At 45.9% G+C, this 26,924-nt stretch overlaps 2 protein-coding genes across 9 annotated transcripts; one reads left to right on the forward strand and one right to left on the reverse strand.

Moving 5' to 3' along the window:
* wdb (serine/threonine-protein phosphatase regulatory subunit widerborst) lies at window positions 1-26,924 on the forward strand. Of its 2 annotated transcripts, XM_025305105.1 has the most exons (10): window positions 1-1,898; window positions 2,128-2,535; window positions 23,799-23,995; window positions 24,369-24,563; window positions 24,761-24,891; window positions 25,026-25,143; window positions 25,279-25,554; window positions 25,662-25,891; window positions 26,109-26,254; window positions 26,463-26,924. In XM_025305105.1, exons 2-9 carry the CDS (start codon window positions 2,391-2,393, stop codon window positions 26,248-26,250), a joined length of 1,434 nt encoding a protein of 477 aa, XP_025160890.1. In that variant the 5' UTR covers window positions 1-1,898; window positions 2,128-2,390; the 3' UTR covers window positions 26,251-26,254; window positions 26,463-26,924. The 2 variants fall into 2 exon arrangements, with proteins under 2 accessions (XP_025160890.1, XP_011152293.3); XM_011153991.3 differs by lacking the exons at window positions 1-1,898; window positions 2,128-2,535 and adding an exon at window positions 7,818-7,900.
* Window positions 3,003-7,715, reverse strand: LOC109504583 (uncharacterized). Of its 7 annotated transcripts, none has more exons than XR_003113890.1 (6): window positions 6,941-7,710; window positions 6,773-6,858; window positions 5,811-6,686; window positions 4,522-4,676; window positions 4,125-4,291; window positions 3,003-4,029 (listed from the first exon to the last, which is right to left on the reverse strand). XR_003113890.1 is itself a non-coding variant. In XM_025305111.1 (6 exons), exons 1-5 carry the CDS (start codon window positions 7,561-7,563, stop codon window positions 4,546-4,548), a joined length of 588 nt encoding a protein of 195 aa, XP_025160896.1. In that variant the 5' UTR covers window positions 7,564-7,715; the 3' UTR covers window positions 3,003-4,291; window positions 4,522-4,545. The 7 variants fall into 7 exon arrangements, 2 of the variants coding, with proteins under 2 accessions (XP_025160896.1, XP_025160895.1); XM_025305111.1 differs by having other exon boundaries at window positions 3,003-4,291; window positions 5,811-5,918; window positions 6,063-6,292; window positions 7,531-7,715; XR_003113888.1 differs by having other exon boundaries at window positions 3,003-4,291; window positions 7,531-7,715.

The following is a 26,924-nucleotide window of genomic DNA, read 5'->3' on the forward strand; positions in this document are numbered from 1 at the left end:
GCCATCTCCGGCCGATGATTGCCGAGCGCACATTACTATTTTCAGGCACACAAGGAACCTCTTGACGGATTTTCAATAAGTGAAGAGGGCGGCGGTGCGTGCGCGCGATACACTCTCGTGGCTCTCTTTTTTTTGCTCGCTCCCTCGTCCGCGGGATCGACGCGATCGGTGGCAGCCTGGCGCGGTCGGTGTTGCCGCGGTGTGACGGACGGCGAAATTCTCTCGCGGCAGAGCTGCGTGGCGCGGTACAGCAGCACCAGTACCATCAGTACTGATAGCAGCGGCAGCGGTCAGTCGGACGACGAACGGACGGGCAAAGAATACGCAGCAGCAGCAGCAGCAGCGAGCAGCGAGCAGCGAGCGGCGCAGGGCGATGTCGGGCCACGTCTCGGCGATTCTCGGCGCCTGACGGTCGCTCGCGGTCGTTCCGCCAGAAAATGAGAGAGGCCCCCACGTCGCGGCGAGCAGCAGCTGATGGCGGCCGAGTGCTGCGCTACGACGAGGCAGCAAACGTACGTCTACCCTAACGTGGTCGTCGCGTCGGCGTCCGGAGGTGCGAACGTGACGAGGTGGAGTTCTTCGGCGGCCACCGCGTGAGAAAGAGAGGAGTTAACTCGCGCAGACAGGCGGAGGTAGACACCCGTGTTCTCTCTCGTGCCCTCCCGTTAACGCGCTCCGCTCCGTGTGGATTAAGCAGCGGCGATCGAGCATCGTGCGTGCGTGCGTGCGTGCATGCGTGCGTGCGTACGCGTGTAGTGTAGTATATACGTGCGCGGGTGTGCTTGTGCGTACGTGTGTGTGCGTGTGTGAGTGTGCGACGACGGCCACATTACCCGCGGCCATACTTACTACTATACGACGGACGGACGTGCGCCCAGCTATACGCGAGTCGTTCTATTTCGTAACGGTGCTTCTCTCCGTCGCCGCTGCCGGCGCGGACGACTTCCTTCGGCGCGCGCGAGACTACGTACCGTGCGTGCCTGTGCTTACTCGCCTGCCTGTCTGCTTGCCTGCCTGTCTGCCTGCCTGCCTGCCTGCCTGCCTTCGTACGTGCGCGTTTGCTTGCGTGAGCGAGTGAACGTGTGTGTTACCGACACCGTGCTGCGTTTAGAGTGCGGGAGGACTTCGTCTTCATCGAACGAGGAACGATCAAGCGGTCAACGAAGCAACCAAGCAAGGAAATAGCTATCCAAGTAGCTAACGGCTACCCATCACCGACCGGCGCCGCCGTCGTCGTCGATCGAATCCTCCACCCTCCACGTTTGTCGTGAGCGTGAGGGCACAGCCGGAAAAGACCGGCTCTTGTTGGGCAGGTAGCGCGTTTTACGGTTAAGCCGGGCTGTAGGAGCACGTACTACGAAGCCTACCGTGTAGGTGGGAGACAGCGCTCACGGAAGCAAGGAAGGAAGGAAGGAAGAAAGGACAGACAGACAGACAGGGCGTGCGTCCGCGTGTGACAACGCCTAGCGAGAGATCATCGCGCCCCTTCGTGCCGGAACCAGCAGCTGCGGCGGCGGCAGAGGCGGCGTCGGCAGCAGAGGCGGCAGAGGCGGTGGCGAGTGTGCCGGCGAGGCACTCCGCACGAGACCCGAACGTGCACTCGGGTCAAATCGAATTCCGCTCGGGCGATCGTCGTCCCCGTTAACTCCGTTCATGGGCAAGAACGCAGTGATCGTCGTCATCGTCGACGACGACTAAAGGGTCGTGTGCTATGCTTCTCGGGTCTGTCGACGGATTGCTCGTCCTCTTTCTATTACTACTACTACTGCTACGGTTATTGCTACTACTATTACTACTACTGTTGCTACTATTAATATTATACTTGCTTCACCGCCGCCATCAACCGCTACGACTTCTTCTTCCTGCGTGCTCGTCGGCTATTTGGAATCGCGTGAACAGTAAGTCGTGCTTAGCCGAAAGAGAGAAAGAAAGAGAGTGAATGCGATCGCCGTAAAACAGCACCGCCACTCTACTACCACCACCACCACCATCACCACCACCGCCACCACCACTACCACCACCACCATCATCACCACCACCACCACCATCGTCACCACGTGCGCGACAGCGTGTCCGTGGCGCAATATCGCGTATCGGTTAGTGTTATACTCTCTTTTGTGAGTGCAGTGATTTCGACGTCATCGTTAGCGACGTTCTTGTTCCCGTTGTTGTCGTTGTCGCCCTCGCTGTCACGACGGAATGCGGCCTCCTCGGGGTGAAAGCGATCTTTTCTAGTCGTGAGACGCTCTGTGCTCCGGGGATAGGACGACACACGGATCGGGTGTGAGCGCCGGGGCATCACAGACGCCGCACGTGCACCACCAAGCTCGTAGTAGCTTCACCGCCGAAGCGTCGCCGACTCCCCACAGTGCCTCCGTTTTAATGCCAAAATGTCGTCACTGCCCGGGAATTTCGTGGACCGGATAGACCCCTTCGCCAAACGATCCCTCAAGAAGAAGTCCAAGAAGTCGCAGGGCTCCTCTCGTTATCGCAACTCACAGGACGTCGAGCTTCAGCAGCTACCTCAGCTCAAAGGTTAGTACCGTACAGAGTACAGATGCTTCGCGTCTCGCTTAAACATCTCTTTGAGCATATCGGGAAGAGAGAGAGAGAGAGAGAGAGAGAGAGAGAGAGAGAGAGAGAGTGAGAGTATGTGTGTGTGTGTGTGGTATATGAGTGAGAGAGAGAGAGAGAGTCTGTGTCCGCGGATTATTACTGAGGCAAGACGGAGGCGAACATTTGTACTAATAGTCCACGTATATCTAGAACTAATAGTCATAGTTATAAATTGACGCGTTACTTAGAACCATCGATCGACTCTGAATCGTACCAACGAAAGCATTCTGTCTCTTATATATTATAAGACAAAAACCCTTTCATAAGCAATTTGAGAAAGTGGGACAATTCGTACCTGAGGGTTGCCAAAATGTCACGCCGTTACGCACGCTTGTTGGAAATCATTTATCGCTTCGGTGCAAATACCTGGAGTAAATCACTCGCAATCTCAACTCACTGCGCCTTTATTCCGCGAATAATGATTTAATATTTACAAATGGTTCTCGATTCTGCCGCAAAGTCATGTCGGAATGCATTACGAAGGGTGGAGAGCGCTGATACAAAGAGCCATCATCCGTTCCAGCCGGAGCACTTCCATTGTGCCTCCTCGCGAGCGGAGGCACACAGCTCAAACGTAGTATCCTTGAAGCCATCGAATAATTGGCAGTGAGTCTGTCATTCCTTACTTAAGCAACCGCGTCGCATGCATATGGAGCCGCGCGCTCGTCGTCGATAAACATACGAGCTATTTGTTTCTGGCAATAGCGCGCGACACGTTGCCGCGCGCTATTGATTGACGGATCGCTATTGAGAAACGCGCCGCGGCGTACTCGCGGAAATCTCATAAGCGGCAGTCGCGTTCTCACTCGCAATAATCGCACGTGAGAAACGTTCTTATTAATGTGTTCGTATCCCTCTATTCGTACACCATGCGAGCATCCATCGACCCATACGTATTCGCGAGAAAGGTTTTATCAAGGCGCAACGTGGCTGCTTCGTGTAGTATCGCGAGTCAAGTACCGGCGAGATAATGCGAAGATAACCTCATAATTCGAACGGTGTCCTAAGAAGGAGAGAACGAGAGCTGCAGTTTAGATAAGTGTAAATCGATATCTCGACATCATCGGAATCTTACTGTCGCGTTCGAGACGTCTTTCTCCTTCAGCTCTCGCGGTCCCTCGTGCACTGAATTATTCGCGTTGTCAAGGAACGGGCGACCAATGCGGCAACGTCTTAACAACATCGTATAAAGCGTCCTCAAGGTTGGGAGTTTCGCTACCATAATTTTCAATCTGTCGCTTTGCTAATAGTTTGTAGTCGGCCGAGAGTTTGCCGAGCTCGACGCCGTTTTCCATCAGGGCTCGCGGCGCAGTCAATTGCGCCTTCGACGTTTTGTGGAAGGTACTGATGAAGGAAACGCCAACATTCCGGGCATCATAGCCGGAAGTACGTCCACCGACTCTATATCAACCCCTGCCGACGTAAACGTGACCATCATTGCCGATGAGGAAATAGATGATGTTCTCCGATCCTTGGTTCCACATGCAGAACGTCTGAAGAAATCTCACTTTGAAGGAGCACTCGGTGAACGAGGAACAATCATGCGTGGAGGTTTGGCAGACGATCACGTAGGATGCCGGCAACTTCTGTTTCGTCAGCACTCTGGCCGATAGGGCTATCCACTCATGCCTCTGAACGAACTGAACCCGCCGACTCCTCTCTATTCCATTGGAATCTGCAAATTGCACGCGTCAGTGGACCGTCCGAACAGCGAAACGAATATCCAGGAGCGTGCAAGTGTCGAAGTCAAGTCGGTCACGGTAAAAACGACTGATTACAGTAATCATGCGAAATGAATCGTCTCGAGCAAAAAGCTGTCGCGCGCCTGCCTAGCGATTCCATGGTAACGTTGTCGTTTCTGCGATCATCTGATGGTTTTATATCATACATATCGCTCATACTTACCGTGGATCTTACAGGAGAAATTCCTCACGAAGGATCGACAGAGATTGTTTTTACCATAATCGTCCACACATCGCGAATTTTAGCGGCGTGATTGGGCAGCAGTCTCGTTTCCATGTGCTCCATGACGAATCGCACGATACGATCGGCGAGAACAGCTTCTCGTGGAAGTACATGAGCAAAAGAGACGTGAAATAAATATTTTATAGACCGAAGATCGCGATTGCGTAGGTAGGTTTCAGGAAAAATGGCGTCTCACGCCGCAGCCGCATATTGACATTCGCGCGCATCTGTTGGATGTTAAAAAAAACTCGTCACAAACGGCTTCTGAATTTGTGAATACCCGGATGATATCCGGACGCGAGCTAATTGTGATATCAAATGTGTCGACATCGTACCGCCGCTAATAGATGTCGCGTTAAGCTTGTGATTTTCAGTTAAACTGTGGCGTCGCCCAGTGCAAGTATGCGTCCTTTTTAGCAGAAGAAATGACGTCAAACGTAGCTGTGCTATTTCGAAGTGCAGCGATACGCAGTGCAACAACGGTTCACTGTACCGGTAGTCCTAGTTTCTCGAACGAGTGTGAGCACGGGACTCTCAACGCACGTAAATTTTGCGATTCGGAGCCTGACACCAAAGAATACTCTCACAACAATTGTGTACTCTCGCACGTGACAAATTGTCCTCGATTGGCTCGTGCCTTCAGACGATTAGAGACACTTCTTCCCGGTAACTTTTGCAACGTACTCCGTGTCCCATAGGAAAACACATCGCTCGAGAATTGTTGGAGCAAGGTCTCCTATTGGGATGCATTGCAGAACTTGCTTGGTCCCGGTCTACAATAGGTGATTTAAGATTTAAGCTATAAGAAACTAAGCAATCACGGTCGAATATGAGGAAAATAATCGATTGGTTAATTTCTTACGGCTTAAAGCTTAAATCACCATTGTAGACCGGGACTTAGAGGAGAACCTCTAAGTCGCAACCTTTAACCATCTGACGGCGCATTGCAGCGAAAAGAGACGAACCTGTTGTGGATTCTTAGTGATCTTTCGAGGCGGTGAGGTATCACAGCGATCGTGAATGCAGCGATACATGCGTGGGCGAGAAACTTGGTTATCGGCGATAGCGCGTGAGCTCAACAGTCGCGTAGAATCGCATTTTCGTCGGTAGGCGCACAAAGGCGAACAAAAAGGGGCCCGCGCGCACCACATTCGCATTCACAATCACGTTCTCCTCAAGAATGACACGTGAACGGAATGTATTTCATATTTTCCAGTCGTTTTCTTTACCTTCGTTACTGGTCTGCCTGTATCGCAATTTACGGCACACGCATATACTGCACACACGACGTCTCTCGCGCGTTGACAGTGACACTTGGAGGAGAAGCCATCGAAGCTCTTCGACGCCGCGTGCGAGTTGTTTTACGATATGCGAAGCCAGGAACGCCGCCGCGCATATGTAAAGAAGTAAACATGACGTAACGGATTCAGACGCGATGCGATCGCGACAGGAGGATGATCTTCGGACGCAATGTCCATTACCCATTAAAACCTGTTGCATACTCGACGAGGAAAGTTCTCCAGAGGGAGGATCTGCATCAGACGGCGAGTCTTCGTGTTCGGAAGAGGAAAACGATGTCGGTCGTTTGATGCAATGAGGAGGAAAATATATGTGTAACAGCCACGCTACATTCACGAGGATGAAAGCTGCGACGCATACGAGGCTCACACATATGTGCGCATTATTCACCATGGTCTTCATCTCGCTGCAACTATTATAGAAGTCGTGTTAAAAACAAAACAAGATATGCACGATATTCGCAGAACAAATGCAAAAGAAATTGTGCCCTGGCAAGCTGGGAGATACTTTCTTGTGACATTACGACACAACATCGATATTGCCATCTCATTCACACTCATCTGTCGTCACTTGAAAAATTTATCAGGACAGGTTCGCTTTTTTCAAGAGCCGGTCGCTTAATCGTTGCGTTTATCGGACAAGTATAAATCCGAATGATCGATCCATAAACGTGATGCAACGTGCATTTGTCGATTCAATTGTAAATTAATTAGCCAGTCAGGCAGGTGAGCAATATGCTGATAAACCAGAAAATACTTTCTCGTGGAACGGATGGCAGTGCTATTTATTTCATATCCATCTGGTCGCTATACAATGTAGAAGAAGATGCCAACACAGTGCATATTATATTATTCATTATTAGCATATTAATTAAAGACGTTGGTGTATTTACCGGCTCTCTTGTCGACCTTTTGCTGCGTTTTGGCCCCCTGCTTGCTCGTGCTTATCGATTGTGTTCCCCGTGGGATTAATATTAACCTGTATGTTGTCAAACAGATCTGCGTCATAATATAACGTACATAGTGTTAGTTGTGCGAGACGTACATATAAAAATGCATACAAATTATCTTTTATCGTGTTTGTATTTAATGTTGCGTCAGGATGGTCTCGTTAACTTTCTTGCAAATCCATCGTCCGCTTCGAGGTTCGCGACGAACTTGTCGATGCGATTGCGACTCGAGAGATTACCTTAACCGTGTTACGCCGAAATCACTCTTGTGCAAAATCGAAATCAATTTATATCGGGGTGTTAAAGATCAACGGAGAGAGAGAGAGAGAGAGAAAGAGAAGAGGCCGCAAGAGAAAGTGCACGATCAGATATCGGTGTCAGCGATATCCGGTAACTGCTTGAGAATCATTTGGCGCGCGTAACTCGTTACACTTCCTTCCATTACGCTCGCTCAAAAAATGCAGAAAATTGATCAAGTTAACGAGATCTTACGCTTAAAGTTCCGGGCGATAATCAGATGACACATTGATTCGCTGCTATTGTTATTCTGCCCGATGTACGTTTAATTTTTAAGATACCGACCAATGTGTTAACACACGTGCGCGCACACGCTCAAACACACATACACACCACAATTTCACAGTTTCGTACACAATTCTTTTCGACAAGATATAGCCGACAAATGCCGACATGACACTCACTGGACTCGAGAGGGAAAGAGAGAGAAAGATCATCCTGCGCGCTCAAAGTGCGTTTCAAGGATGCCGGCTCGGCCACTTGCAGTGGCCTCTTCCTCTTTAGCGACTTGACGCGATTCTATCTTCGCCATAAGGATGATAATGCGTGACTACGGTCCCGTTAGCCGGAAACTCCCCTCTCGCGAGGACGTTCTCTCGCGCTCGCAACACTGCCATCTGAACGAAGTCGCGTCGGAGCGAACTAAAAGTCAACATGGCGGAGCTGAAAGGTTCGAAAAAGAGAGCTATGCCCTCCCATTCGGCAAGGAGGGAACGCGGGGTCGACTGCGCGGTGCGATCAGCAATGGATTCACGTGCGAGATGAGAGATATCTGTTCGTAACGATAAACATTCTTCCACGTAACTGTAAGGTATTATACGTTGTTGTGAGAAAAAGAGGAGGCGGAAACAGCGATGGCTCAAGAATCTCAGCGTTTCTGCAATTTCTACTCGCATTCTGTCCGTCGCGCGCGATCGTCCTTCTCGTTGTTGGTCAATGGCGGGGGAGAAGGACCGTTGAAATGTGTCTACATTCGAATGTTTCCGATGTTGAAGCTATCATATGAAATGTGCATGTTCGGATGTTTCAAACATATTCGCGAATGCCAGTCTGTTTCGCGGTGTTATTTCTCCTTGCGTTTTTCCACAACAACGCGATTCTTCGTTTTTGTAAAAAAGAACGTCGATCGGCAAAGGTGAACGACACCGAAAAACCACACCCTTCCCTCGGTATCTGCGCCGTGTGATATCGGATTTAAATTTTTCGTACATAGCCGTCTAACAGGCACACAGACGTCTTTCCTCCTCCCTTCTCGTCGTCCATCGGTTGACCCACAAATCTGCGGCGCCGGCCACAACGTCGAACCGGCGATTGTATAAAATACAGGCGGTGTCGTTCACCTTTCTCGGTAAAGCGTCAACAGTCGATCTCTCATTTTCTTTTTCTCTTCTGCTTTTGTTCCTTTTTCACTTTGAAGCGTCTGACCGAGAAGACCCAAGACCCGGCGACGCACTGCCCGAAAATCCAAGATGCAATTCCGTTAAAACTAACAACTCGGTCGCGATCGACGGCTCGAAGTCGATTTGTGCGAATCTACAAGCAGCGCGCGTTTAAGACGGAAGAACGTCAACGATTTTTTCAAGAAAACTATCTGGGAAACATACCGGTATAAATGTCCCTGTAGATCAAAAGGCGAAGATAGCGCGGCTGATACCTTAGCTTATTCGCTCGCTGCTTGACGTTTATTTATTTTTCTTCTCATTTGGCGCGCGTAACTCGCTACACTTCCTTTCACTGCACTCGCTCTCGCGATATTTCAGTCGATTCGATCTTAACTACTTTGTGCAATTCGCTCTTCTTCCTTTTTGTTTGTTCCTGCTATATATCTCCTTTTTCTGCTCGGGAATTCTTGATACACGATCAATTTCTTCTCTTTTCTTCCTTTCATTAGCTTTTCATGCGTATTTCGTTTTCTCCGTACGCCATTTTTATCTATCAATTTATTAGTTTATTCTATAAATCAGGCGAACTTTTTCTCCTCAAGCAGATGGCAATAGAGTAATCGATACTGTTCGCGAAATGTAAGAGAGTGCGCGTTTGAAATAACTAACGCAAATACTGATACATCGCTCTGGTCGTAACGGATTTTGCGAAGCGTAAATATTCTCACGTGCGAAAACACGTTACTCAACCGACGCGTATTTTATCCAGCCGTTCGTTTATCGGCTCGCACTGTCATCTGTTTTCAGCGGTATGGAGGTAGAAAGAAAGAAAGAACATCTCTCTTATTATTTGCCAAATTATATGCCAAATCGCAGTGATTGCACGCGGAGGATCGGCAATGTCGCCTGAATATAAATCCAGACGTGAAATATTCCAGTAGTAAGAGAGAGAGAGAGAGAGAGAGAGATTGAGAGCGAGAGCGAGCGATTAATTTAAAGAGCCCCGGACCATTTGGGGAACGAGCCTTCTTTGTTTATACATTATTCACGAGGATCGTTAACCGAGTCGGGCGGGATTTTACTTTCCGTAACGTAACGAAGTGTGTAGCGGCAGCGTCATTCGCGGTATTGTCTTCTTCTCCTCTCTCTCTCTCTCTCTCGCACGCGCGAGAGGAAATGTTCTCACTTTTTAGGCCGGTTCCGCTTGTCGGTGTCGCTTGTCTCACTAATCGCGGCTTCATTAACCCTTCTATCGGACACGCGCGCGACTCGTGGCGAGAACAAACGTGATTGTCAGAGAGATCACCGCTCGAGAGGAACACCGTTGCGTCAGCAATCGCAGGAAAACTTTCGGAACCGTTCGCGGTAACAACAGAAAAAGATTTTGTCAAGTCTGCGGGGATAACGCGATTACATTTCGCCTGGCGAGTAGGCAACACATCGCCGTATCCAATGAACAATGTTTGATACAGCAGAACCTTCATCGTCCGAATCTCCATCATCCTCCGAGTTTCCCGACGTGCGAATCAATTTTTGGACACGATATCTTCCTGCGAAATGTCTTTTTTCCCATCGAAATGCGGGATACTTCGCACGAGTGCGTTCACGAAGTGGAGGTACGCGTTCCCCGAGACCGTTCCGAAGCGTTTCGGAAAAGGGCTGTTCGCAAAACGGGGAAAAGCGTGCAATTTTCCGAATTTTTTCGCGCACCGACGAGTGAAAGGGGTCGATTCACGCGATAAAATAGATATTGGATACGTCGACCCGTGGGCGAACTTGAAATCTTTTCGCCTTTACGCGGAAAACATCTCGGTTCATGCAACCGGATGGGAACCGGATGACGAATTCGGTGATGAGAAGTGGTTTCTTTGTTATCGCGACCGATCGTCTGCACATTCAGCTATATTAAAGCTCGGTTGGGATAACGGAGAAGATAAGTGACTGATTGGGGATCTCCTACAGGGATCTTCCTGCTCCTGCAGCCGAGTTTTCGTCTGCTTCACAGGTCTGCACGAGACGTTCAATCGCGCCAGCGGAGTTGCTTTTTTCTGTACGAAAGTAAGAAAAATTCAGCACCGGGAAAACGATCGTCTGAAATTTTATTTATCCGCACACTCTCGCCTTCTCCGCCATTTGCATTCGTTCGGGGCCGCTATGATGTACAAATCGTCAGGGAATATTCACAACTCCCCCTGCTGAAGCACGGAGAGAAAAACATCAAAGGTCATTTCCTACGCAATTTTAAATTTTTTAATTACGTAGGAAATGACCTTCGAAATCCAAAACGCAAAATTATGCAGACCTGTGTAATATATGTGCAAACTTTTCCTTCGACCTCTCCGTGCCTCGGCAGGGACAGTTGTGAACATAATTTTGTCCACTGAATACGAATCCGGCTTTAGAAGTTCTCTATTACATCAAGTTTTCGAAATAATTAGGTTTAAATAGCCAAAATATGCCGATTTTGACTATATTGAACCGATTATTGCTAACAAAATAATTCTTCAACAAATTCGCTAACGTCATGTTAACGGCATGCTCACTATTTTTCCCTTTTAAAATCATATAAGATTTTTTATTTTACGATTATTTTTGATGAAGATATTGAAGTCTATGAAACTCAAAGCACATTATAGGTATTATGCGACAGTCTATTTCTCTAGCATGACTTGAATTGATAAATTTATTATTATGAAAACTATGAAAAATTAAAACCAATAAAATGAAAGAAAATATAGTACTTTATAGTACACAGTGAGAAAAAATGAAAGCACAAAGGTAGGATTCTTTAGAAGTTATACTATACACCAACTAAACATCATTGTTCACATAATGAAAATTTTCTAGGAAATTTTACTGTCGCTTTAAAGAGAACGAATAGTACATTAAGATGCCGTTAGCGAATTTGTTGAAAAAAAATTACTTTGTTAGCAATAATCGGTTAAATATAGTAAAAATCAGCATTTTTTGGCTATTTAAACGTAATTATCTCGAAAATGATAGAGAAATTCTAAGGTCGGATTCGTATTCAATGGACAAAATCACGTAGGAAATGACCTTTGAAATCCAAACGCATAAAGTTTTTGAAATTTTGCAGATGTGTTATTTACCTCTCACGAAACTTCCCCGCGTTTCACAAAGTTCGCAACTACGCGACATAACGTTTACACTCCCGAGATACTTAACCTTCGAATCTCACACCGCGAGCTTGTATTGCTCCAACCCCATCCCCTCCCCATATTCGCGGTCAGCCCCTTTGGATAACGTATATTCCAATTGCGAAATTTATCTCCGTGCTTGGACTTTTCCGCGATGTCGTCTGTTTCGCCGTTTCTTTCTCTCGATTACTCGCCAGAATCGCCGCGCGAGAAAACGAGGGTAGCTCCAGGTGGTGAGACGAATAGTAGTCGCCGGAAACGAGGTCGGATGGTTTAACCTTACTTCCGTAGTAAAAACGCATCTTGTCGTACGATCTCTCTCTCCCTCTCTCTCTCTCTTTCTCTCTCTCGCTCTCGCTCTCGCTCTCTTTCTCACTTGGCGCTCGTAAAAATAAAAGTTTTACGGTTTCGGCGCGCGGCACATCCTTTTTAACGTACTCCTTTCGGCGCCCGATACATTGGATGACATTTTCACTCGCGTGTTACTTTGTCGTATCTCGATATACGTCACAAACCTATGATAGAGGGAGAGAGACAGAAAGAGGAGCCGTATTCAATGACGCGCTCGAATACGGCGCAAATTGAGTGAAGGAGCGTAAAGCACGGTGCGACGCTCCGACGACCATCGGTGCTTGAAAGTGAATTCCCACAGATGACAACGAGCAATCGACGACATTTCGAAAATCCGCGACACCGTTGTGTCGTGTACGGCATAGAGCCGCTGGTTACGTAGATGCATCACTAACGACGGTCTCGGCGCGTTCACGTTCGCGAGGAGATCTCTGATTTCTCGCCGATTTTTTCGCTCTTCCGTTGGAACGAAACAAAAATAAAACGTAAAAGCTCGAGAAACTTTTCCCCCCAAAAGGATTGTATTGATCGTCTGAGTAGCGCGGACGCGCTCTCTCTAAATATTAAAATACTCGGAAAAATCGGAGATGTACTCGACCGCGTCGAATCGTGAGTGCGCGAATATTATTATCGAGGAGTGCCGCGTTATCTTACCTCGAATAATTGAAGAGCTCATTTCCCCGCGAGGTGCTTTAAATTCGTATCTTGGTAAAAGAACGAAGGCTGCAAAGAATCACGAGACTTTATATAAGTCTCTGCGCGATGAATAACGAGATGCGAATAAATAAACAGGTCAACCGATGAGAAAATTTATATGTATAGACGTATCCGGCCTGATAAAAAAGTATAATCGAACACGGTGGTTTGTCGTAACTTTGTAGTCCCCGACATTATTCCTGGGAAAGTTGGACTTTAAATTAAATTTTTCGCAAGATAAACTCGCGTCGTACGGATCGAACTTCCAGCGGGTTAATCCCGGCTTCTCGTTTACGTTCAGCGCCTAGCAACGTCGTGTATAATGCGCGTAAATTTAATTGTTACGTGCGAATTATCTTTCAACAGGCGAAATTGACGCATAATCCTTTTAATTTGCATGCACGTTAATGCTGCTGCGTTTCCCGCGGATAAAACGTTAGAACGATAGAGGCAATATCTGTATCTCTTTACGTAAAAGGAAAGAAAAGTGATAATACTTGAAGACAAGGAGAACTCGTGTACGCGCGCGCTCGTTACTGGGTTAAGGAAAAGTCGCAGGTTTTATGGCAGGTTTTCCGTGAAAAATACAGCCGCGCGCGTCGTACGCTCCCAGGCCATTACGTCACATGTAAACATACAGTTTAATTATGCGTCATGCACAAGTGGGAACATTAATAGTGCTCTTTGTCCAGACGCTTCTCGCGCGTGTCACGTCGTCATTCTTTCTCCCGGTCCATATTAAGGAGGAGGCGAGAGCGCGCTGAGAAAGAGAGAGAGAGAGAGAGAGAGAGAGAGAGAGAGAGAGAGAAACAGAAGCGGTGGGATATGACTAACTGATGTGACTAAGGAACCTGTTATTTACTCGTAATAACACCAATAATTTGTCGCGAGAAACAATTTAACGGTTTACGAAGATGAATTTTTCGAGTTAAGCTATCGTGAATTCCAGCGTGAATCGTAGCTCAACCTGTACTTTTTTCCTTCTCTCTCTCTCTCTCTCTCTCTCTCTCTCTCTCTCTCCCCACTTTCCTCTTTCTGAATTTCTTCTTTTGTTTCTGTTTTTTTTTTTCATCTCGTTAGTAAAATGCTTATCACATGCGTCGAGCCCGACAGCGAAAATAAATTCCTGGTTATCAATTAAACAGGTTTGAATTTGAATTTAACCACCGCGTGTAATTTAATTTAAAAATTCGCTTATCCGGATAATTCCGGCAAATCGAATTTGCTCGAAACAGCTAGTCGAGTTAATATCGATTTCGAGTGGTCCGAAAATCGCGCGTATAAACAAGATTTCATTTCTTTTATTTCGCGAGCAAATGGATATCAGTGTGTGCATGTTCGTATCGTGATTGTGGTGATGCTACATGATATTTGCACTATTTATCAGGATTTTTATATTTCGTCCGATCTGTCCCGCGCATTTTTATATTTTAATCGTCGAGTTGTTTTTGTTCTACTCTATCGTGAAGACATTAAAATTGTCGGGCGAAATACATCGCGCAAAATTTGACACTCGAATACGTGGAGAATATTTCGATAATTTGCACGCGTAGGTACCTCAAATTAACAAGCCTCTCAATAATGATTTGGCAGACGTGAGTGCCTTCCCATCTCTTTTCTGTCGGTGGAGGGGAAAATTTAATAGATTTCGGAGCCGAATCTCCATCAAAAAATATAAATTTCCCACATAATAACGAATCTGCCGAATACAAGATTCGAGAGAGACGAGCCTCACGCCGCGACATTTATATTTACGCTGCGAAGCACTCGCTTGCGAGTGAATGCACAACTTCTGCCTAATTGACGGTGTCGCCGATGGCCATGGTCACTGCCAAGATCAGGACCGCAGCACAAGGACGGTAGTGCGCTCTTCAGCGGAGCGAGAAGCGAAACGTGGGCGAATCGCCGCCGACGTCGTTTTTCGCACCGATCGTTAAGTCGCTCTCGTATACCGCATAACACAACCAAAAGTATCGTTCGTGCGTTAATCGACCGTTACGCGGAGGGTTTATTTTCGATTATTATGCGGAGTGTCATGTTACATCTTCGACACTCCGTTCCCGCGGCTGTTGCAGCCACCGTTTACATAGAGTTACAACGGACGGATCTTAGGGCGCGATGTTGAAATATTCGCGAACGAATCGATCGGATTCGGCAAACCGCGTTCCGGGGGCAGAATATCGTTTCCTCGCGTATGTGTAACACCGGCAACACGTCAAAGCATAAACGTATCGTGTCGGCCCGTATAGATTCGACATGCATACCCTGTTCTCGCTCGTACCTGAAAAATACGGAGAGACAAGAGAGACGAGAGATAAGTGACGGGACGAACGAAGGGCGAGAGAAGAATAGCGCGACGAACGGCGAAATAACAGGCGAGGAGGAAATATCGGGAAAATCTGCGAAGAGGCGGGGGAAAAAGCGTCAGGTCGAAATGGGTGCAAGGAAGGTCGGGAGGATCGCGAGGCGGGAAGACGAAGAGGAAGAGGGAAAAGGAAGAGGTAAGAAGTTTCGAGTGCGAACGACACGGACGACACCGGGCGATGGACGACAATGCGGGTGGCAGCGGGAAAGGAGAAGGATGAGAGGAGGGAGGGAGAGCACGAAAGTACGAAGGTGGCGGGGAAGGTTAGCGCAAGAGCAAGAGGGATAAGGGTCGCGGAAAAGGGGGCGAAGAGACTACCTGACGTACCCCCAGAAGAGAAGCGGTGGAAAGTATTGATCCGGAATGTCGGCGACCACCTGCCCGGAACGCGCTTCTACACCTTCGCCCTCCTCCACCACCCTGCTCTTGTCCCTTCTCCTCCCGTTGCTCTTGCGCTTCTACCCCTTCTCGTTTGCCTTTCCCCTCTTTTCACCCCTTTTCTCCTCGTCCTTCTCTGTCTCTATTTTGTTTTCTCCCTTGACGTCCTTTCCTTTCGGTCTCCTCTTAATCCTCTTATCTTCTTGGTGTGGTCTTTCTTTCTCCCTTTCTTTCTCTTTTTATTTCTTTTTGTTTTTTATTTATTTCTCTTCTCATCCCGCCTATTTTCTGCCGTTTTGATATTTCATGCATTCTATTTTTTTCCCTGTATTTTTACAACTTTGAAAAAATTGTTTGCCTTTAGTTATCTCGATTTTTCGAGCAATACCGGGTATCTCTCTCTCTCTCTCTCTCTTCTCGACCTTGTTTTATAACACGTCCCGCTTTTACTCTGTGAAAACCCTCTGTTTTCCACTTGCCTGTCCCCTCTGTCTCTTTTTCGCTGGCTCGGTATCGATAATCTGTCTCGTATTTCGCGACGAGCGCATAATTCACCACCGAATTGTTCCCGACATGCGCTCCCCCCGGCAACCGCGACGGCCGCCTTCGGATGAGCTCGCACTTTTGCACCATCACCAGACGAATCTTCGATTTCCCCGCCTTACCCGAATAACGGACGAGCTGCGACGGTAATTGACGTAGAGCGGTCCACTTTGATAAATGAGTCCTGAGTAATTTCGCCGTCGATAATTAACGAGAACAATATCTCAATGTAAAGAGAAATCGCGGAATATTGTTATATTTTCGAAAGCGCGAGAAAAACAGCGACACCGTGGCGTGAGCGGCGAAAAGATCGCAGGACCGATATATCGATAGCAACGAGATCGAATGGAATACGCATCACTGATGCCATCTCGATCTCGCGGAATCAGGGAGAAAAGACGATTTTCTCTCGGGGATCGGGAATCCCTCTCCCCGAGTTTGCGGGACAGTTTTCTTCGCGATGGCGCTGTGCGTGACATGGTCACATGAAAGTACGTGTCGCGTTATGAATGAAATTATAAATATGTGCATGCTAGATGATCAGAGGCGCACGTAACGCCGAGGGAACGAACAACGACGGGGCGAACGCGCGCGCGTAACGCTATTTTTGGAGCACTTCGCGACGCGCCGCACCGCGCCGCACCGCGCCGCACCGCGTCTCGACGGCTGATTCTCGGTGCACCTTCTCCTTCTTCTCCTCCTCCTCGACCTTTCACCTCCTCTTGCTTCTCCTCATTCTTCTCTTCCTCCTCGAGCCTCTTCGTTCCTCTTCCTCGTCTTTCTTACCCGGTATTGGAGAATCGTATTGACCGACGCGGAGAGACGGATACGGAAAAATCTTTCTCTCTCGCCTTCTTTTTATCGGATTTAACGGGGATCACGTTAAGGCCGTTCAACTGAGGGCGCAGCTCCGCTCGCTCCCCCTAACGAGAGAAGTCGCGGGTACTCGATGAAGGAATCGTGTGTCTGGCATCGATTAAAGCCCCGAAACAGGATGAAAAATTAATTACATCCTCACCTCGTTAGGGATCTCGCGTTGGCTTGCTCGTGCACGTGATATGAAACTTCGCCCGCCGGTGAGACACTTCGAGGCTCGATTCCGATTCGACCAACTCGGCGCGGAGATTGTCACGGTCGCGATGACCGAAAATATTCAACAAACTACCATGAAAAATGACCAGATTAGTCGTTAAAAATCCGGACGCGTTGATTTAAACACGGCGACCACGACGAAAGCGCTTGACTAGAGACGAGAGAATTCGCCTTCGTCGATCTATCGAACAGCTATCAAAATAGCGGCAATGAAGTTTACGCGAGGAAAACCGGAAGGAGAGGAAAGATAAGTACCTCGGGAATTTCTTCCACGCGGAGACGAGGACGATTCCGCGTCTCTTCGCGTGGGCCCTGCGGATAATCGAGTAACAAGTCCCAAGGCGACGGGATGCGAAAGGATATCTCGTGATCGCTCACAGAGACGCGACTCGCGAACGCAATCGTGAATGCATCGCGCGTGCTATGTGTGACGACAGTAAATAGTTCGGTTTCGCGACCTGACGGCGGCGAAAATTTTAAATACATCTTGGACGTGTTACAAGCTTCGTCGTTATACCTAGCGCGACTCACTATTTCGACCTACGCCGTGTCGTTCCGTGTAGCGTCGTCGCCATTCAAGGATACCTACGACCCGCCGCGCAAAACTCGTAATCTGTGTCACTCGTCGCGTCCTTCTTCCTTTTTCCGCTCATTCGTCACTCCTCGCCACTCGATGGCTCGCTCGCCCCTTTCCACCTTGGCGGCTCACCTCGTTCGATGGCGCTCGGGGTGAAATCTCGGTGGATAAATATAACGCGGAGATTGCTGCCAATTTTTCCTCAGGATGGACATCCTCCGCGGCAATATTTCATGTAGGACGCGGTTTTGTGCAAGCGAGCGAGCGAGTGAGAGAATGAGAGTGGGTGAGAGAGTTTGGCATAATTCAATAAAGTCATCGAGGCCACGCCATGTGCTATTACGAAGAGCGAAGTTACCGCGGGACATTGAGACCGCGCCATCATCCCGAAGCGAAGCAAAAACTGATTAGCCGTTGTGTGTATGTGCGTATGTGTACGTGCAGCCACCCCTTGACTGTGTTGCACGGGGTGTCCCGCATCTATCGAGCCGCCCATCAGCCACGAATAATTTCCTCGATCGAGTCAGACTCGATTTTTCTTCAGTAATGAACCTCGGAGCTGCGGACAGTCTCACAGTTTCAGATCGAAATTAGGTGGTTTTTTTGTCTTCGGGAACGCAGGGCTTTCGCTCGTGCAGGACTTTGTTCTCGAATTAACTTTGCTTTGATAAATCTGTTCGTCCGTGGACTCTCTCAGAAAGGAAGCCTCGATTGTTTCATTCTGCCGAGATCTGGAATTAGGTGCACGCGTAACTCTCTCTCTCTCTCTCTCGTGCGCGCGCGCCCTTCGCTTCTTTAAATATTCGACAAAATAACTCCGGTGTTCTTTGGGGTTGAACTATACTATACGCCGCGGCTATATGGATGGACAAAACGAAATTTAACTAACCGGGTTAACGCCTCGCTCGCCCACGTAGACGCAACTGGTCTTATATTTCATCCTTGCACCCTCCCTCTCGTTGCATCTCGACCGTCGGCTCGTAGGTCTTTAAATGTTCGGAGCGTCAAAATATCGGCTTGTGCACTGATGATTACTTAGAACCCGAGGGGGGTGAGCGAGTGCACGTGACGTCACGAATGTGCCTTTACCCCCTACCCCGGGGTAGGTATTTTCAGAACGGACGTGTCGCGCTTACTGGCGATATATTCGATTCGTCTCGTCCTTCCGTAATTTAAGGACACAGCTGCGATATTCGAGAGAACGCTGCTCGGCGGATGGCGTGGACACGCGGCGTGTCGATGAAGGATAACTGCAACGCGTCGATCGTTAACATTGTTATGGTAATCGGGCTGTACGTGTCTCAATTTGATTAATAAGCTGATTAACGTGCGCGTGAACGAGTATGATATAATACATCTGTATTTCGATCCTTGTTCGAGATTTTAAGTTACTTAATTCTATCAGGGGGATCGATACATGTGTCAAATCAGAGTGGTTGATTGATGTCGATCCGAGTAGTGAGAAAATTGAAATTCGCGGAATTAAAGACGCAACTTGATTTACATCTGATTTACATGCAAGAGCGACTGGCTTTTTTTTTTCTGACGTTATGTTTCGTAATCGTGACAACTTTTTACGGGTTTTCTCAATCGAGATTGATTAAAAACTCATCGAGAAATCTGAAAGATAACCAGCTGGAAGATGCACTCTGCATAATTTGCTCGTACAGCGATATCATCATAGTCTATCGCGCCGTATTGTCAGGATGGCTTATATGGCTCCGCTTTTTATCGGCTCAATTAAATTGTTTACTTACACATTTAGAGGCAAAAGAAATGATAACGTTTTATTGGACATTTATTCGCTTATCTATTACCAATAAACGGTTAAAAATAGTAGCCAAGCGTCTTATTAATATATGGCGTACGTATATTTCGTTGCTCTCAATAAATTGATTACTCCTAGCGAACGATATCGATTTTGTCCTCGTTCTCTCCTCGCTCTGCAGTTCTGTCTTTCATACGCAAATTTCAGCTCGAAATTTGCGTTTCAGTAACACTATTACATTTCATATCGCTCGAAAAGAAAAAAGAATTTTTTATTTTGTAATGAACCGGCAATGTTCATCGACAGTGAAGATGTGTATACGTGTGTTTTTATCTCTTCCATAAACTTCAAAGATGTCCTTGTCGTAAAACTCGAAGAGTCTTTCAGACATGTAATGATCTTAAGCGTCGTCTACAATGGTAGTAAACTACAATGGTAGTAAGAAATAAGCGTGAACAGTAAGAAATGGACCAATCACAGTTGATTATTTTTGTCATAATCGACTGTGGTTAGTTTATTTCTTACCGCTTACGCTTACTTCTTACTGCTTACTGCCATTGTAGACGACGTTTTAGAGATAGGAACGAGACACGGATTTTTGTTTCCTCGAACGGGATGTAGATTTCGGGTAACAACGAGGAGTCGGGCTAGATGCCGACTCCTAGAAACACACATGCAAGGTGTGTAACGCGCGACAAGCGCGCGAGGGGCAGGAGAAGAACCTCTTCACTTCGCGAAAACAAAAAAAGCTTGCGAGCGGACAGCGGTCAGTCAGTCTGATCTTGTCCTCAGGCCTGCAAGCGTATAGTTCAGCAAAATATACACCCTATTAACGTTTTCATTTCCTTATTTCGACAAGACCATCTTTACAGTTGGTCAGAAGTGGAATAAGGACTGAGATCACGCGGTAACAACCGAGATCGCGGGATTAGGACTACGAGACTTAGTGTCTGGCTTATGCAGAGTTAGTGGCAATTACGGTTACGCGTGACGCGGATTTTGTTTGAAATGGAGAGTAAAGAATTATACAACTAAGAAACACGCTTGGACAATTGGGTCTTTCGCAGAAAGGAAGCAAGATAAAACTTATGAAGAGATTACACAAGTATGATCTGAGTGGACGGTGGAAAGAAAAGATCTCGCAAGAAGGTAGACGGAGACGCTTTCAGAGAAGGACTTGGCGAAGCGGCGCATCGTTCAGCAATTATTATTTCAGCAAGATCATACTAGCCGGATGAGTGCTACTGGATGAGGAGGAGATAGTGGAACATCTGATCGATGGAATTCCAGATGTGCAGTTGCGCAACCATGCGCGCATGCATTGTTTCGAGCGGAAGGAGGATCTTATGAGAGCGTTCGGCAAAGTGACGCTCCCTCCTGAGCAGAGAAGCCACACTGATCCAAGAGTTCGAGTTCTTCAGAGTAAGCCACTGCCCAAGACGACGGTCATCAAGAAAGCAGAACATCGACGGAATGATGCGACGACGAAGTGTTACAACTGTAACAAATTGGGACGCCTCGCGAGGAACTACGACAAGCCGAGGAGAAAACGAGGTTCCTGCTTCGAATGCGAAGCGACCGACCATCGTGTTCGAGAGTGTATGCAGAAAAAACAGACAACAACGGCATTGACGAGCGAGCACACGCAGATATCCAGTGTGGTGGAATAGTAGTGCAGCGGTAACGAATATCTTAAACGCGTCGAGTGTCAGTGAACGGCGGACAAAATTTTAGATTCGAGCAGTGTTATCAAGTCAGTAGAATTTCTAAGGTATACGGCCTTCGTTATATCCTTTGGAGTATAACGATTTGAATACCTGGAAATGCCTTTCGGTCTGAAAAACGCGCCCGCTCGTTTTCACCGGTATATCAACGAAATTTTTAGCAATCTGATAAAGGAAGGTAATGTCGTCTACATGAATGACTTTCTCGTTGCAACAAAAACGATCGGACAACATTTAGAGGTACTGCGCCAAGTTTATAAAATACTCATAAAAAATTTATTACAGTTGCGCTTGGATAAGTGCAAATTTTATTGTCAAAAGATCGAGTTCTTAGGGTACACGATTACGGCGGAAGGAGTACGTCCAAACGATTCAGGTATCGCTGCGGTAAAAGATTTTCCGACTCCCAGATGTGCTCGTGACGTGCAAAGTTTCTTGGGGCTAGGCTCCTACTTTAGAAAATTTATTAGAAACTTTTCGTTGATTGCTGGATCATTATATAACTTAGTGAGTTCGGATCAAAGTAGATGAATGCGTTTGAAACATTGAAGGATAAATTAACTTGCAGTCCGATTTTATCAATCAATTCGTACGAACGACGAAACCGAGCTTCACTGTGACGCGAGTAAGCAAGGTTTCGGTGCAGTGCTCTTATAGCGAAAATCTGACGGAAAATTCCACCCGATTTTTTATTTTTCAAAAAGGACATCTGAGGCTGAAGCACGATATCATAGTTACGAGCTCGAGACACTCGCGATAATTTACGCTATAAAGAGGTTTCGTATTTATTTGCAAGGGATCCGACTTAAGATAGTCACCAATTGCAACGTGCTGATTTTAACGTTAAACAAAAAGGATATTAATCTCAGGATTGCTCGTTCGGTTCTTGAACTACAAAATTATGATTTCGCGACTGAACATCGGCCCGGAAAAAGAATGCCTCATGTAGATGCGCTAAGCCGCGTAAACAATATTCTGATCGCAGAGGCAAATATGTTTGAGTTTAATTTAGCAGCTGTCAGTCATAAGATCAACGGATTGCGGAATTACGAGCACGTCTGGAACGTCTATATGAGACTCTATGGAGACGGTCTATATGAGATGAGGAACGGACTCGTATACCGAAAAAGGGGAGACAAAATATTATTCTATGTCCCTCAAGCGATAGAGTAGGAACTACTCCATAAATATCACAATGATTTTGGGCACTTCAGAATGGAGAAACCTATGCATTGTTGCGTGAAACACTGGTTTCCAGAGACGAAAGCCAAAATTCGGACCATATAAAGAACTGTCTAAAGTGCTTTGCGTTCTCGAAGCCGTCAGGAAAGGTGGAAAGCTTTATGTTCGTGAGAGAAAAGGGAAGCGTTCCCTTCGACACGATGCACGTGGGCCATTTCGGTTCTGTAGATAAAACAAATGCGGCAAAAAGTAGATATTCGTCATCGTAGATGCGTTTTCGAAATATTTGCGATTTTATACGGTAAAGACGACTACTATGCGCGAAACAAGATGTCTCAAAAATTATTTTAGTGCTTACAGCCGACTGAAAATTCTGATATTCGATCGTGACACGTGTTTTACATCGAACGAGTTCGAGGAGTTTGTGAACGAAGCGAACATTAAATATATAAAAGTGGCTACCGGATCTCCACAGGCGAACGGTCAAGTCGAGCGTTACAATCGTATTTTAGGACCGGCTCTAGGAAAGTTATACGACGGGAAAAACTGGGATAAATCGCTAGAAGAGATCGAATTTGCAACGAACCGTTAGTCGAGTCACCGGCGACACGCCTAGCCGACTGCTGTTCGGAGTAGCGCAACGTAGCCAAATAGTCGATAATTTGCGCGAATACATAGAGGAACAGTCTGAACCCAAACCAAGAGACCTTACAAAGATGTGATCGACAGCTGCGGATGAAATTGTAAAAGCGAGCGCCTACAACGAGACTAATGTAAATAAGAAGCGAAAACCCGCGGAAGAATATGAAGAGGAAGATCTTGCCATAATTAGGAACTTTGAGACCGCTGGAGGAAAATCAAGTCCAGCTTATCACGGATCGTATAGTAGATCGTATAGTCGACTTAGGAATAATCGATATATTATCCGAGACATAGAAGGATGTCAAATATCCCAGAGACCGTACCAAAGTACGTGGGAAGTGGCAAATATAAAGCCATGGTTTAAAGATTACAATCCCATAGGTTCGCAGGAAATCGATTCAAGAGCGGAAGATAGTGAGTAAGAGGCGAACGGCCGAGGACGGCCTGTTGTCAGACTAACCGAAACTGTAGTGATCTTAGAAATAGGAGCGAGACGCGGATTTTGGTTCCCTCGAATGTGACGTAGATTTCGGGTAGTAATGGCTGGATGCCGACTCCTAGAACCACACGTGCGAGGTGTGGTAACGTGCGAGGGGTACGGTCAATCACTCGCGGCAGGAGAAGAGCTTCTCCCCCCCCCCCCCCGCGAAAACAGAAAAGCTTGCGAGCGGACAGCGGTCAGTCAGACTGACCTTGCCCTTGGGCCTGTATGCTGCGTGTGGTTAAGCGAAATATACGCCCTATTAACTTTACATTTTTATTTCCTTATTTCGATAAGACCATCTCTACATTAATATCATTTTATTCCTTACAGATGTTACACCTTCAGAGCAAGAGGAGCTGTTTATCAAAAAGCTCCGGCAATGCTGCGTGGCGTTCGATTTCATGGATCCAATGGCTGATCTCAAAGGCAAGGAAATTAAACGGAGTACGCTCAATGAATTGGTGGAATACATCACGGCGGGACGAGGTGTCCTCACCGAACCTGTTTATCCGGAAACTATTAAGATGGTATGCAGTTAATAAAATTTATGTTAAGAAGAAATACTAGAGTTTGAAGAGTTTTTGAATTTCTCACTTTCTCTTTTAATAACTGAAGAAGCCAGTTGCAATTAATTAAAACTTTTTCTTACTTTAATGTCTTGCATCTCTTGGAAGTATTATCTTGGAGAACAAGCGATATAAAATATTCTCCGTTTTAGTTTAATAATCTTCATCTTTACATATGTATTTAGTATAATGTGTACTTAGTCTATACAATGTGTGTTTAGTATAATAAATTGGTAATTACTGAAACTTGGTGGTGAAATTGATACGTTTACAGATACACTTTGAAAATTTTATGAAAGTGTTATATAGCATATTTTTGTATTACTGCTTACAGGTTTCTGCGAATCTATTCCGTACGTTGCCACCTAGTGAAAATCCAGATTTTGATCCAGAAGAGGACGATCCGACCCTGGAGGCGAGCTGGCCTCATCTTCAGCTGGTCTACGAAGTCTTCCTCCGTTTTCTCGAATCTTCAGATTTCCAACCTGCTATTGGCAAGAAAGTTATCGACCAAAAATTCGTGTTACAGGTAGAGAGAGAGAAAGAGAGAAAGAGAAAAAAGAGAGAGAGAGAGAGAGAGAGAGAGAGAGAGAGAGAAAGTCGCACTGCGTTATCATTGCTTAATATAATATCTTTTAATACTTTTAGTAATTTTTCCAATATAAAAATATTCTATATAGTAAACTAAAGTATATAAGTGTTATTCTATATTATTGTCTGTTTCAGTTATTGGATCTATTTGACTCGGAAGACCCGAGGGAAAGAGATTTCCTGAAAACGGTTTTGCATCGTATTTATGGCAAGTTCCTGGGCCTTAGAGCCTTCATTCGTAAACAAATAAACAACATCTTCCTGAGGTACCTATTCAAACGTGCAAATATTAACTTATGTTAAACTTTTTGAATGTATCGAGATTTGATTTCATATTAAATTTGCACTGAAAATTTGGTCAGTGTGTGTGCCTCACTTTATTCATTATTCATTATTTTAGGTTTGTTTACGAAACGGAGCATTTCAATGGAGTTGGTGAACTCCTTGAAATCTTGGGTAGCATTATTAATGGATTTGCTCTTCCTTTGAAAGTAGAGCATAAGCAATTTTTGGTTAAGGTACGATTATATTGTAGAACTGTAGTCGATGCTCCATAATTCTTCGTATCGTTTTTATCGTAATATATTTAGTCGCGTAAATTTTTCGGTTGCGACAATCGTTCAAAACGACTGCGCTGTTGTTTGTTTCTGTAGGTGCTGTTACCACTGCATAAAGTGAAATGTTTATCGATATATCACGCGCAGTTAGCTTATTGTGTGGTGCAATTTTTGGAAAAAGATGCAACTTTAACAGAACCAGTTGTACGAGGCCTCCTTAAATTCTGGCCTAAAACGTGCAGCCAGAAGGAGGTGATGTTCCTCGGTGAAATCGAGGAGATACTGGACGTTATAGAACCTGTCCAATTTGTTAAAATACAGGAACCTTTATTCAGGCAAATTGCACGTTGCGTATCTTCACCACACTTTCAGGTAAGCGAGGAATAGATGGAATATGTGTTTTGCGTCATGTCAGTTTTCACAAGTTCATCCGATATGATGCAAGTAACACCTAATCGTCGGTGTTGCGTATGTTACAGGTTGCGGAGAGAGCGTTGTACTTTTGGAATAACGAGTATATAATGTCTCTAATTGAGGAGAACAATCATATAATAATGGGGATCATGTTCCCAGCATTGTACAGAATTAGCAAGGAGCACTGGAATCAGACGATTATAGCTCTTGTTTATAACGTTTTAAAAACATTTATGGAGATGAACAGCAAGCTCTTCGATGAACTTACTGCCAGCTATAAGTCTGAAAGGCAAAAGTAAGCCCAAGTTTAAGAAATTTCTTATAGTTTGTAGTTAATTATTTTTGCGGCGTTGGAACGGAAATTTTTTGTTTCTTCTTAACGTCTTACCTTTCGACACAATTAAGTCTTATATAAAAGTTTAAGCCAAATTCGTAAAAGTTTATGTGTTAAAAATATATTTTATAAAGAACAAAATTTCGTTGGCGTTCTCCTTAACAATCGTGAATTACAGAGAGAAGAAGAGAGAAAAGGAAAGAGATGAATTGTGGAAGAAACTGGGTGAATTGGAGATAGAACGACGTAATGCTCTGACAGGTAGCTCCAATAATGCAGTTCCTGCCACTAATACACCTACAACGCGTGCCCGCCCCTGAGCTGGTAGGACATTTTTTTCTTATCATTCTTATATTTGTTTCTAACTTTAAAATAAAACATTTTCGGATCTTCATATATACGATGTTGCGCGTGTAAACTTTGTTCTTTGAAGTCTATGTCTTTTGTCACAGTTAAATTTTAAGTAAATGTTTCCTCGATACAAAATTTTAATTAGATGCCCTCTGAGATGCCCTCTCTTATTTTGTTCCAGGTGGAAGTACAGTACCATGCTACCCGATTGTTAACCCTTAGTTTACGTCGATTGTCCATGTACTACATGCAAAAAATTATTGTTGTTAGCGAAACAAAGTGTCTCACGATGGCATTCTTGACGTTATTGTAACTCATTTTATTAGTTGTGACTGGAATGGCAGAATTATTGCAAGAAGGAGTGTGGAAAAAGAAAAGACGATGCAGATAATCGCGGAATTTTATTCTTTGACAACAATAACGACAACGCGACGACGATAACAACAGCAAGAATAACAGCGATTACAACTACATGGCGATCAGTGAATTCCAAATGATTTTACGTGTCGTAATATCGGGTATTTCATACTTTCGTTTCTCTTCCGTTTTATTATTCTTTCTCGGAACGGCGACGATCGACTGTTTACATGATGTACTCAGTGTCAGCACATAATGACGACAAATGTTTAAAGTCCCTTCTTGA

The sequence above is a fragment of the Harpegnathos saltator genome, unplaced genomic scaffold, assembly GCF_003227715.2.
Source record: "Harpegnathos saltator strain DR-91 unplaced genomic scaffold, Hsal_v8.6 scaffold674, whole genome shotgun sequence".
In the NCBI taxonomy this organism is placed as follows: domain Eukaryota; kingdom Metazoa; phylum Arthropoda; class Insecta; order Hymenoptera; family Formicidae; genus Harpegnathos; species Harpegnathos saltator.